The sequence below is a fragment of the Pezoporus occidentalis genome, unplaced genomic scaffold, assembly GCF_034315485.1.
Source record: "Pezoporus occidentalis ecotype Australia unplaced genomic scaffold, CSIRO_AGI_Poc_V1 ctg18, whole genome shotgun sequence".
Classification (NCBI taxonomy): domain Eukaryota; kingdom Metazoa; phylum Chordata; class Aves; order Psittaciformes; family Psittacidae; genus Pezoporus; species Pezoporus occidentalis.
In genome coordinates, this window is record NW_026913640.1 from 10,536,140 (window position 1) to 10,548,967 (window position 12,828).

The window sequence follows — 12,828 nt, forward strand, 5'->3', positions numbered from 1 at the left end:
TCTTGACATCCAATATTATTATTGTTAGACTTTTCCCATTACTAGGCAGATCACTGGACACATTGCAAGCTCCTGTAAGTTACACATTACCAGTTCCAGTCTTAATTCCACATGCTGGCAATACAACTCTTAGTGAATTTGATCTCAGGTTTTTGTGTGTGGCCGTTCTACTCTCAGGATGCTATTCTGATCACCCTGTCTCAGAGATGCTCTAAGAAGGATTTTTGAGTGCAGGATGATTGAAGGTATCCAGTATAAAGAGGAGATGAATAAGAAAGCCAGGTATTCTGAATAATAAGCAGTTTAGCTAAATAACCTTTTTTTTGTAATACAAGGGAAAAAAAATGTTGAATTTAAAGGGCAACCAGTTTTATAATGATAAGACAAAATTATTTACATAACATATTACTAACCTGTGTCACTCACTGACCTGGGGAAAGAAAGGATAGAACCTAAACGACGAGTGGTTGTCTAAGTAACTAATGTGGTTTTTTTTTCGGTGTCTTTTTTTTTCTTTAGTCTCATGCTTTATAGATAAACCTAGCACTACCTGATGAAGATACTCTTATGTAAACTAGTTCATTTCTGTGTTACAGGCTGCATTAGATTTTCTAATGCTTCTCCTCACTTTTAAGCACAAGGTCATGATTATGGCAGACCAACCTTCTGATCCTGTAAAACCTTTTTTTAATCCCATTTTTGTTATTTTAATATGTTTTGATGTTGTAATAGTGATGCTTATTACTATGTTTACTGAGTCTGGAAATACTCAAATTTTAACCTAGACAGAAGTTTACTCTTGCTTTCCTTCCACATGCTATTTCTCTTAATTTTCATTGCAAATCAAAGAATATGAGTTTTATACAACGGATTGCTGCTACAGACTTGTGACCGTTTTAACTTCATCTTGCTGTGAGAGCTAGCCCTTGGTCTTGTTATAGAGAATGGTCTACCTACTGATTTTATAAGCATTACCTCAAGGTTTACAGTTCCATTATTCACAACAAAGGGCAGAACCTGAAGTATATCTTAGATGCTTTGAAGATGATGTTACATGGGGACTCCAGATACTGACTACACTGATTCCTCAATTGTGAGACATGCCCTTATATCAGCACTGAAGGAGGCAGACTGCTCTTTCTAGGTGAAATTGACTCATCCTTTTGATAATGGTGGTGATCATGTGTAAATGCAACCTGAGAACCTACCAGAAGGGTAACAAAAATGGGAGAAGAAAGAATAATGGAAGAGAACAGGAGATAGTGAATGTAGGAAATAACAATGTGTGACACTCTGAGAAGTGCTAGATGTCTTCTAGGCACTTACTTGATGTTATAAGGGTGGACTTCTCCAGTAGAGGATAAGTCAGTATTCCAAGCATTTCCATTTGCCATAGACTGTAAGAGAAAGTAAGCAGGCAGTATGCCTGGTCCAGCATCTTAATTTGTCCATAGCTGGTATTTGGTTGTAGAAGTTTGTTCCTTGCTGAAGACAGTTGCAGAGCTTTGTTACTCCTTCATTAGCTTATACCACTTTGATGAAGCTGTCACTAAACGTTTGCAGACAGCTCTCGACTCGCGTGGCCTGCAGCTTTCTGTTGGCTCAGTAATTAAAAAAGACATGTTTGTTTCTATTAGCTCTAGTTGCTGTCCCACAATATACTGACTCTTAAAAATATTTTATTCTCTTTAGCTATTAACACTAAAACCCAGTTCCAATTGAGTAGATCCTACCTCAGATGTTTGGCCTGCTTACTCCCTGTGTTCAGCTACTCCAGTGTCTGTTCCTCAAATTAAGCTGTGCACCTGGTGGCAGAGCTTTTCCATTTCCTCCTGCTGGATTATGGAACAGGCATCATCTCTGGAGAGTTCAAAAATCTTTTTCAGAACTGCATTTTATTTATTTATGTATTTAATTTAAAACATTTATCTTTTAAAACCAGACTTGTCTGCTTGCTTTTGTTCAGTTGGGTGTTAATTGCTGTGTAGTGGTTTGTATGTTTGGTGAGAACAACTGTGTACTTTGCATATCTAATTGGCCTGAAGTAAAAATTCGTGTTACTTAAGTAATGGCAACAAACAATTCCCCTGTCATTCTGTAAATACACACCATCTTTGTTTGTTTCAGACTGTAAATTACAGTTTGTGTAGCAGTCATCACAAGATTATTGAACCTTTTCTCCAGTTTCAATATTTAATAATATATATCATATTTAAAGTACATTTTCATACCTATGTTGCACTTACAGAAGCAGAGATAATATTTATCTGATTATATTTATTAATGAATAATTAGATGACTATCACCAATATTTCTGTTTATAAGATAGCTTAGTATGTTTAATATTTAATAATATTTATACGATGTCATTAATTCAGAAACTTGTTTAAAGTAAGCTATGTAATGCCATGCTACTGCATGAAGAAATACTGCATTCTCCAGTTATTAAAACCAAGCTAAAACAGAAGAAAAAAGTCAGGTTCAAGTGAATCTCTACATAAACAGAAAAAGATTATTATTGCCTCTTTTATGAAAGATTATAACAGTTCCTGGAATATTTGTAAAGCTTCCCTGGGCAGTTACACAGTTTGGTAGTAGTAAATAAAGTAGTTACTCCATTCTTGTGTAAAGAAAATATCAACAGATAAAACATGACTTTTAAGTACACTCTTTCAGTTAGATTGGTATCCATGATCCTCTAAATCATAGAATCATAGAATAGTTAGGGTTAGAAAGGACCTTAAGATCATCTAGTTCCAACCCCCCTGCCATCAGCAGGGACACCTCACACTAAACTGTGCCACCCAAGTCTCTGTCCACCCTGGCCTTGAACACTGCCAGGGATGGAGCATTCACAGCTTCCTTGGGCAACCCATTCCAGTGCCTGACCACCCTTACAGTAAAGAACTTCTTCCTTATATCCAATCTAAACTTCCCCTGTTTAAGTTTTAACCCATTACACCTCGTCCTATCACTACAGTCCCTAATGAAGAGTCCCTCCCCAGCATCCCTATAGGCCCCCTTCAGATACTGGAAGGCTGCTATGAGGTCTCCACACAGCCTTCTCTTCTCCAGGCTGAGCAGCCCCAACTTTCCCAACCTGTCTTCATACAGGAGGTGCTCCAGTCCCCTGATCATCCTTGTGGCCCTTCTCTGGACTTGTTCCAACAGTTCCATGTCCTTTTTATGTTGAGGACACCAGAACTGCACACAGTACTCCAGGTGAGGTCTCACAAGAGCAGAGTAGAGGGGCAGGATCACCTCCTTCGACCTGCTGGTCACGTTCCTTTTGATGCAGCCCAGAATACGGTTGGCTTTCTGGGCTGCAAGCGCACACTGAAGCTGGCTCATGTTCATTTTCTCATCAACCAACACCCCCAAGTCCTTCTCTTCAGGGCTGCTGTGAATCTCTTCTCTGCCCAACCTGTAGCTGTGCCTGGGATTGCTCCCACCCAGGTGTAGGACCTTGCACTTGGCATGGTTAAACTTCGTGAGGTTGGCATCAGCCCACCTCACAAGCGTGTCAAGGTCCCTCTGGATGGCATTCCTTCCCTCCAGTGTTTCAGCCGAACCACACAGCTTGGTGTCATTGGCAAACTTGCTGAGGGTGCGCTCAATCCCACTGTCCATGTCAGCGATGAAGATGTTGAACAAGACCGGTCCCAACACCAATCCCTGAAAATCCTTCAGAAAAGTTTAATGTTTCTGTCAGTCATGGCTTTTCCCTGCAAAGGTTCTTGCCCAGTGTGCCACATTTGTTCAGGTATGGAAGAATACTGGTCTTTATTACACTTGTGTGAGCTTGTCCATTACAAATTTTAGATGCTCCATTGCACTGTAATTCCCAGAATCAGCCTTTGGCATATGTTAAAGGTTTCTGTTGTAATTGCAACCCTCCATTGTTTTTGTAATGAGACCTATTTAAATGATACATTGCATGCTGAAGGATTTGGACATGATGTATTGGAATTCTTTTTTGGGAGCTCTAGTGAAGATCATCTCTCATGGCAGTTTGCTTGAAAACTCTTTTTACTGATGTTTCAATTTAAAGAAGATTCCTAAAGTTTATTATTTTTTTAAAGAAGGGGGGGAGGGGGAAGTTGTTGAATAGGAAAAGCTTATATTTGGAATGAAAATAATTTATTATTCAAATGTCATCTTCTGATACTGCTGTAACCATTTGAGCATGGGTTGTTTTGTTTTGTTTTTTCTACTAGAAAGCTCTCTGCATCTGATGTGTTTAGAAATAGCTTCAGTAATTATTGTTAGTGAGATCCTCCTCAAAATCAACTTTTGTCTTGCCCTTTTATGTGAATACATTTAACTTTCTATATTTATGCTGTGTTACATTCAGTTATATTTAGTCAGGATTTTTACTTCTGAAAGATGGCATTACCTCTAATAACACCTTTAATCTGAATAATCATGCCTGAATCGTTTGGTCCATTGGATTCATTTTGGTTTGCAGTATTCATTTACTTTTAGTCTCTAGTATGCCTTCAACATTAGTCTTCATGCTGTCTGTAATCCATTATTTTATCCTTTTATCTGCCCTTTTTACTTTCGCTTTGATAGACCACTTCCTTTTTTGCACTTTGTCTTCTAAAGCTAAATATTACTATGATTTTTTTTTTCCTTTTCCTTTTCTCTGGAATATTAAATCTAAATATGTTATGGTCACTCTCATATGCCTCATGCCAGGACTTTGGACGCTTTGAAATTAGGAAAAAACCCCAAACCCTCACAAAACTCATAAAACCCTTGTAGGGCTCTGACTCAAAGAGTTTAATATGTATTGTATCCAGATGTTTTATTCTGTGTGATTCCATGTTGAGTAACTGAGAGCCTGCTGAAATCCCTCATTAGAACTTTCTATTACTATTTTCCTCTATAGTTCCATTGTACACATCCGTGGTTCTTTTACTCCATCTTGGCTAGAAAAAAAAACCCAACCCAAAACCCAACAAAACCAAAAACCAAACCTCAATCCCCCCCATGATGATGATTCCATATTCTTCATAGGCAACTGTATTGTTGTTCAACAGTCGTTAATGTTCAAGAGCCTTTCTAATATGCAACTTGCATTTCTTTTGCAATTTAACCCTTTTTGTTTTCCTCCTATTCATCACATACTATATTTTGACAAAACCTCTTCATTTTTTTCAGCCTACCAGCGTGTGTTCCCTAATTTTGTCTTCATTCTCTTCTAACTTTTTATGTGACCTCTAGTAATTCTTGCTTTTTTCCAGTTTCTCTTCTGTTACGTTACATCTTTCTTGAAGTGTAATGCCCCAAATAGGATGTAAGGCCAACTGAAGTCTTGCATGTGGAGAAATGGAAGCACTTTGCAGCTTCTTTGGCTTTCCTCTTCCCCATCTCCTTCAACCTTTAAAATTGTTTCTACTGTCTGTCGCAGTACTGAGCCTTGCTAAGTCACAGGTTGTTTAAGCATAACAGTTTCACAAAAGTCTACCTATTCTGGTTGGTTGTTTTTTTTTTCATATGCCAAAATAAATAACGAATTCCTTAGCAACCTGCATTGGTTACCTCTTTGTTAATATATCCAGAATACTCCATTTGCATTTATATCCCATTTAAAAACATGCTGTACAGTCTTTTTTGCTCCTAGTATATTTTTTTTCTGTAACCTGTTATCCTCTTTTTCATCTAATGCTGATTGTTTTTTTTTTGTTGTTATGTTTTCAGGTTAATAGTGCTTTTAATGCTGTAATGATAACTAGGTCTCACACCTGTCTGAGCAGCACAGTGATAACACGAAAACCCAGTCGTGCCCCCCTCTGGCAGTCTGCATCTCTAGCCAGGTTTGACCTTTAGCACGTAGCAAGAGTGGGGCAGAAGCATACAGCTTTTTTCTCATGTTGCAATGAATTACCTCTGCACCCGCTCTCAGTAGAGAGAAAACACCTTATCTTGTACAAAACTAACATCTGAGTCACATATCAGGTGGCTGCAGAAAAAGTAAGTAGTGTTGTATGTGAATTCTCTGAAAATACCATTGTTGTTATTGGAGCCAGACCAGTGTTGAACATCTTGGTTTCCTTTGTAAAAAGAGAGTTGCCTTTGGTGATACAGAAGAGAGAAGTTTGGCTTACCTAGACAGCTTTTCGGTCCATAACTACTGCCTTCATGTGATGACTTTTCATGGAAAAATATAGTTAAGCTGTTGAAGCTAGCATATTTCAATATCTACAGAATTCTCAGACTTCACTGGGGTTTTTGGGACAAGCTTTCATTAGGCAAGGGTAACAGATGTAAAGCAGACATCAGTTGTTTGTTGGAAAATAGCTTCAAATTGAGGTTAATAAAGTTGTTTATAAGATCTGACAAATCTGATAGTGCAATCAAGAAGCTCTCTGGCTTTTTAAAGGTTTTTCTTTTTTTTTTATAGATATGCTTTTAAAAAGTTAAATACTTATTTTTTTCTGGTGAAGAATTTCTGCCTTTTTAAAGTATTATTTGGGGGGAGGTCAGGGCATATGCATATATCCTTATTTAAGTCTGAGAATAAGTGGGAATGTACTGTTGTCCCTGTTTTGGAAGGAGCTGAGCTGACCTGGCTCTTGACAGGACATCCATCATCTGAATGGATGTCTGTCAGCTTGAAAGCTGAAAGGTGGTAAATTCCATTCCAAATGAGAAGGTAGTTGGTGGGATGGTATGCCCTGAAGCATACCTTCATCTGCTGATGAATGAGGGCTGGGCACATAAAAGGGAGCGATATGGAACAGCACGTGGGACATGAGTACTTCACTGGTAACAATTTTGTAAGCTGCAACTGTGAGTTTTAAACTGTTGTGGTTTAAACCCAGCCACACAGCTCATTCACTCACCACCACCCCCCCCCCTTCCTCCCTCTTTCTTTCTTTTCTCCCTTCCCTGCTCCCGGAGGAATGGGGAGGAGAATCGAAAGAATTTAACTCCCATGGGTTGAGATAAGAGCAGTCCAGTAACTAAGGTATAACACAAACCACTGCTGCTGCCACCAATAATAATAATGATAATAGAAAATAACAAGGGAAGAGAATACAATACCACCCACTGAAACGAGTCCGACCCCAAAAGAGAGCCCGTGCCCTTCTGGGTAACTCAGTTACATACTGGGCATGACGTGCTGTGGTATGGAATACCCCTTTGGCTAGTTTGGGTCAGTGGCCTGTCTCTGCTTCCTCCTGGCTTTCCCGCCTCCCTGGCAGAGCATGAGGCTCAGAAAGTCCTTGGCCAGACCAAATATTTGAGCAGTAACTAAAAACATCGGTGCTATCAGCACCGTTCACAGACCAAAAGTCAAAAACACAGCACTGCACCAGCTACCAAGAAGGGGAAAAAATGACTGCTACTGCTGAACCCAGGACAACCTAGAAATGGAGTTTGCAATAGTTGAGATGTAAGGTTTAATGAAGTATTCAAGGAGTCATTTGGGAGATGGATATATTAATTCTACTCCCTCGTGTTTTGTCTGAAGGATTGTAATCCATGAGAGTGCCTTCATCACTGAGCTATATGATAATGCTCTATTTTCATACATGCTGATAAATTCTGTCTGGCTTAATGAGTCCTCCATGTCTATTCTTCACTCCTGCTGTACAGCTGTTCCAGGCTGTTCCTGCTTTCTCTGCTTGATGGCTAGAGAAGTCACGGGAGATAGTCTTGTAATCTTCCTGAGCTGCAGTGAAGTTAAATGAGTGGATGATATTCCTCCAGATTATTTTTACAAAAGGGTATATTTTTCTGAAATGAATCTGTGATTGCAGCCCTTTTTAACAAATTCAAGAGTGTTAATGAGCCCTGGATATGAATGAAGTCAACCAGGGATAAAATGAAGGGATAAGGGTACTTAGCCCAGCATGCCATTGTACAAGGAAATTGAGGGATCTTCTCTGTGCTCAGATAAGTGATGATGATTTTACTATCCATTCATGTGTCACTGGCTGACAGATTGATCTGAAGCCAAGCAATTGGCAGCTTGCTTCTTGGGTTCTGATAAAGAAAAATCAGCATTACCAGGAGTTTTCATATTGACCTTTTGTATCTCTGTCTACTGGTAAGGACCATACTGTGAACTTCTTTCTTTCTGATATCCAGCTTTTAATATGTTCACAGCTGCTCTGTTTTTCATCTTTGTAATATCATCTCAGAGGAACTGTCAGTCATAGCTATCAGGGGGTTTTTGTGTGTGTGTTTTTCTTCCTCACCCTTCAACTGAAGTAGAGATTAGGAGCGTAATGCAGAATGGACACGCACTTTTTTATATAAGTTGTGACATGGATCTTGTGATACCTCTTCAGTTAACAATATGCTTGAAATCAAGTTTGAAATGAAAGTTTAAAAAACTCAAAGCAGAAGACTAGTTCTGGGTCCTGTCTTCTGTGTAGTTTGGGTGCTGGAATGTGGTGCTTTGTGATCTCCAGTATTGCAAAAAAATCCCCCAAAATTATGTTCAAAATGCTGACAGGGATAATGAAAGGAAAATAAGGAAAATAACACCATTTATCATTAATTTCCTCTTAGGCTTTATTCAGTTTAAATAAAAGATGTATCTCAGACAAAGGATTCCATTGACTGATTGCACTATTTCTAGATCAGGTGGCTCCTACTTAGAGTTTTTGAACTCTTACACCAGTTGTAAGATGGTAAAATGTACATTTAGTGCTGTCTCATTAAAGTGCTTCTGTGGTCCTCCTGGGTGACTTGTCTCAGGTTCCACCTTCTGGAAGCTTCCATTTTGGTTTTGAGCTTCATTATTATTTGTCCTTGAAGATCAGCCAGCTCTCTTGGGCACCTTTGTTTTCTTTGCCCTGTTACTTGCCTTTCTCACTTCCCTTAGAATCTTAAGCTCCACTATCTCTTGGTTGCTGCAGCCAAGGCAGCTGCTGACTTCCGTGAGCCTGATTAGGCTGGTTTTTAAAATTTCTTAGTGGAAGATCTGGTAGAGCAACACTCCTAGCCAAGTTTGTCAGCATTTGTATCAGTACTTGCCCTCAATACATGCAAAATCTGGGTTGCTTGTGCCCTACTGTGCTGCTCTTCTGGCAGATGAACTGGTGGTTCTATTCTACCATGAGGACCAAAGATTGGTGTGTGAAAGGTTTCCTTGTTGCTATGTCCTGAGTATGCCTCTTACATCTCCAGAACCTCAAGAGTTTGGTTTAGTCAGGGTAGAAGATAATTCCTCATAATTCCAAAATTTCTTTTTGGTATGTAGAAGCAGTAACTATGTATGAAGGAAATTTATGTGAGACTGAATATGTTTGCCATCCAGAGGCATTTAAATGACTTATTTGACATATATGTGAGGTGTCCCTGCCCATGGCAGGGGGGTTGGAACTAGATGATCTTAAGGTCCTTTCCAACCCTAACTGTTCTATGATTCTATATCAGGTAAACGCTTGTTTTTCTTTCTGTATATTTTGGCACATCAACAGATGATTTAAATGTTGTTACTTCTGCCTCAGTCTATAATTTAATACAACCTAAATAACCAGTGCACATCTACTCATCTCTCTTCACCATAGAGAGAGGTACTTGTTGAGCTGTTTGTATTTCCTCTTCTGCATACCCTATAATCAAGATTAAAATATTATCATTATTACACTGTGATGAAAGCAATCTGTATCAGTGGTAGGTGCAGTATAGGAAAAGTCAGATCTAATGGAATCTGTTGAAAATCTATAGCTAATGTTTTTTTGTTAGCTGAGTTTTGGAAAGAAAAAAATACACTAAACCACACAAAACACAACACAACACCCACAGACCACAAAAAGCCCAGAAGTGGTAACTTGCTGAAATTTCCAATGATTTTCGGGAATATCCTGTTATAATGGTGGCAGTGTATATTAATTCAATATTATCTATTTGAGTCTTCAGAAGCATTGTATTTCTTCTGGGGATAAGGCTTTATGGGAAAGTACCAAGAATACAAACTTGGTTCTTTTAGGAAAAGATTTGTTAACTCTGCACTTAACTAGCTGAATATATGTTTAATATTCTGTTCTTTTTGAAAGTGGAAAAGGAACCTTGTGTGAGGTAATAGTGTCTGCTTTGAATTGTAATGAACACACAAAATTTATAACACAAGAATGTTATTTACTGTTTAGAATTTGAAATATTTAATTTAGTGTGGATTAGGTGTTTCTTTTGGTTTTGTCTGTGTCAACTCTTTTAAAATATGTTTTAAAACCTGACACAGCCTTCAAGACATCAAGAAGCAGAACAAGTGGTCCTTGTCAGAACAGATCAAAGTGGAAGGGCATGGCCTGTGACCGCACCAGATGAACCACAGGAGTCCAAAGGAGGAAGGAGAAAGCGACAGATGGTAAGTTTTACAAATGTATTAAAGTGTAATTCTAAAATGATTTTATAGTTTTATGATGAGTAATATGAGTGTCTTACCAGAATGTCAATAGGTAGTTAAAACGTTCCTGTCAGAAGATGATTGTAATTAAGTGTTAGAGTATGTATTTATTAAGCATAGATTAAGTTTATTTTCAGGCTGTGTTTCCCTAGGGATGACTTTAGGATGTATTTAAATACACATTCAAGAAAAAGTAAGTTTTTCAAGTTCTCACAGTCTCTTCTCCAAGGAGTTTCTATTACGTAAAGTTATGTAAATAATGAAGATTAGCAGAGGTGAACATTTCCAAAATATGATTTTATTGAGATATTCAAGTCTCAGGGGCTAATTTTCTTCTGCTTTTATTTGATTCTGATCAAAAATACTGCTACTGCTGATAATAAAAATTATTACCTAATCTTTGCAACAGTGGTTTTGAGGAGGAACAGTGAGAAGTTTGGAAACTGGAACACTGTTTGCTTGCAACAGTGAATAACCTAATATTTTGATCTTTTTGCTGTAAGAGGAGATAACAATACTTACATTTCTAGCAAGCATGTTCTTGATTAGTAGGACAGATCCGTTTGTAACACTGCTATGGAGGAGTGAAAGGCACAAGAGGGTGAGGAGTAGCTTGCCATCCTCCTATTGTTTTCTACTTTGGAAAAATATGATCTTGTTTTATGTTAATGAGCATTCCCTATACTCCTTCAGGATTTAATTTAGTCCTGCTCTAAAGGACAATCTCTGTTCTTTTGTACACTCTAAGATGGCAACATTTCCCAGCACAGGTACCACATTTATCAAGTTTTCAGTACTGTGATTGCTGTGTTTCAGTAGTGTCTGTGACTTGACAGTTCAAAAGCTTCTGTAAATAATGAAGATTACTTTTTGGAATAGTCTGTTTTTTGTGAGCTGATCTACTGTTTCACTTTTCTTTCTTTGTTTTCATCTTTCCTGAATGGTAATATTGTAGCTCTGGTAGCTTAAGGATATGATAGATATAGCAATTGTAGGAAGAGGCTATATTTTTATTTCAGTGTACTGATGCAACTGAAGAAAGTGGGAAATGCTCTTTTCCTTAAGTGAAATGAAGCAGCAAGCCCAGTTGTTTCAGATGTGCTTAGCTTGATTCATGATTCTTTAAACTTCCTGAAATTAGTAGGATCTGAATTTTATAGTTGATCATTCTCACTAGTTTAATATTTATTTTCAATATGTTTGCTTCTAGATCCCTACTCATGTAGATAAAGAAAGAGTAAGGTATTTTCAGGATGATGATAGTATGAACCTGAAGGATTTGGTCAAAAATGAGAAGATGAGGACAGCAGAGGATCAAAACTCACTGTTCATGCGTATGGCATCAAAGGTAAGGTGTTGTGTGTTTGGCTTTTTAATTAAATATTTTATTATTTGAAATGTCAGGGAGGACCTGAGGCCTCAGTGCTCTAGGTATGTTGCTTTTGGTTGAGAACTCTGTCTTGAGTAATAATCAAGTCTATTGTAAGATGGTCCTGGTAAATGTTATCAGTGGTGGCAACCTGCATGCACCTTCATAGAGGTGATTATGTTGTTCTGCCTGTAAAATTCGACACTTTTGAGGTGACTACTCTTAGAGTGTTGTATATCAATAGGTTACTTGTGCCCAACAAAGCAGGTTTTCCCCTAATTAGTTACAAATACAAGAAGCATTTTCTTAGTGTGTAGCATAACTCTTCCATCTAGGAGTTATAAGAATCAATGAGATTTGCAGAAAACTAAAATTCCATCAGGACATCCTGGTTAATGAGATAATTTACGCTCACAGGCCACACAGATTTATACACCATGGTTCCATGAGTGATTCTACTTAAAAGAGGGTCCAACTCACAGATAGTGCAATGCAAATGGAACTGTTAATTTCTGTCATCCAAAGTGAGTAATAAAAATACGCTTTCTGTGCTTGGTATTGAAGTGTTTGACAGAGGTGATTTCCAGTAGCTACGACACACTTTCTCTAGCATGCTTCAGATTTTACTGGGTTTGCTGCTCCAGTATTTTGTGCACTGTTGAGCAGGTTTTGAAAAAGCTTATTAGCATGGAATGAGTATCATCACAGACAGAATTAGCTTCTTCCATTTATTTAGAAGGCAGACAGGGTCCTAGAAAGTAGATTTTGGTTGGTTTGTTTGTTTTCCTTTTAAAAATCTCCTCCCTTAGCCAATACTTAGAACAATCGGGAAGACCACGACAGTGCCCAGTAAAAAATATTTAATCTGATGCTATAAACCATGTGGCAGGAAATCCTTCTGTAGAGATTATCAGAATTTAGTGTGGTTTATGCATTTTAATTCAGCTGCTTCTGGGAGATGTTCTTATTCACTGGCATACTCAAAAAAATGATGCCCTTGGGGATCAAATTAAATAAACACATCTTCTTGGCAGTATTTGATTTCCTGATTTACCTTCCCTTCAAAAAAAAATGCGCAAGCACATAA

At 38.1% G+C, this 12,828-nt stretch overlaps 1 protein-coding gene across 4 annotated transcripts in view; it reads left to right on the top strand.

Moving 5' to 3' along the window:
* Positions 1-12,828, top strand: part of CWF19L2 (CWF19 like cell cycle control factor 2) — a 74,855-nt gene that overhangs the window by 36,313 nt on the left and 25,714 nt on the right. For all 4 annotated transcript variants that reach the window (XM_062615347.1, XM_062615350.1, XM_062615349.1 and 1 more), the window contains 2 exons: positions 10,208-10,333; positions 11,583-11,720. In XM_062615347.1, coding sequence (XP_062471331.1) covers positions 10,208-10,333; positions 11,583-11,720 — 264 coding nt within the window. The remainder of the gene's footprint in view (positions 1-10,207; positions 10,334-11,582; positions 11,721-12,828) is intronic.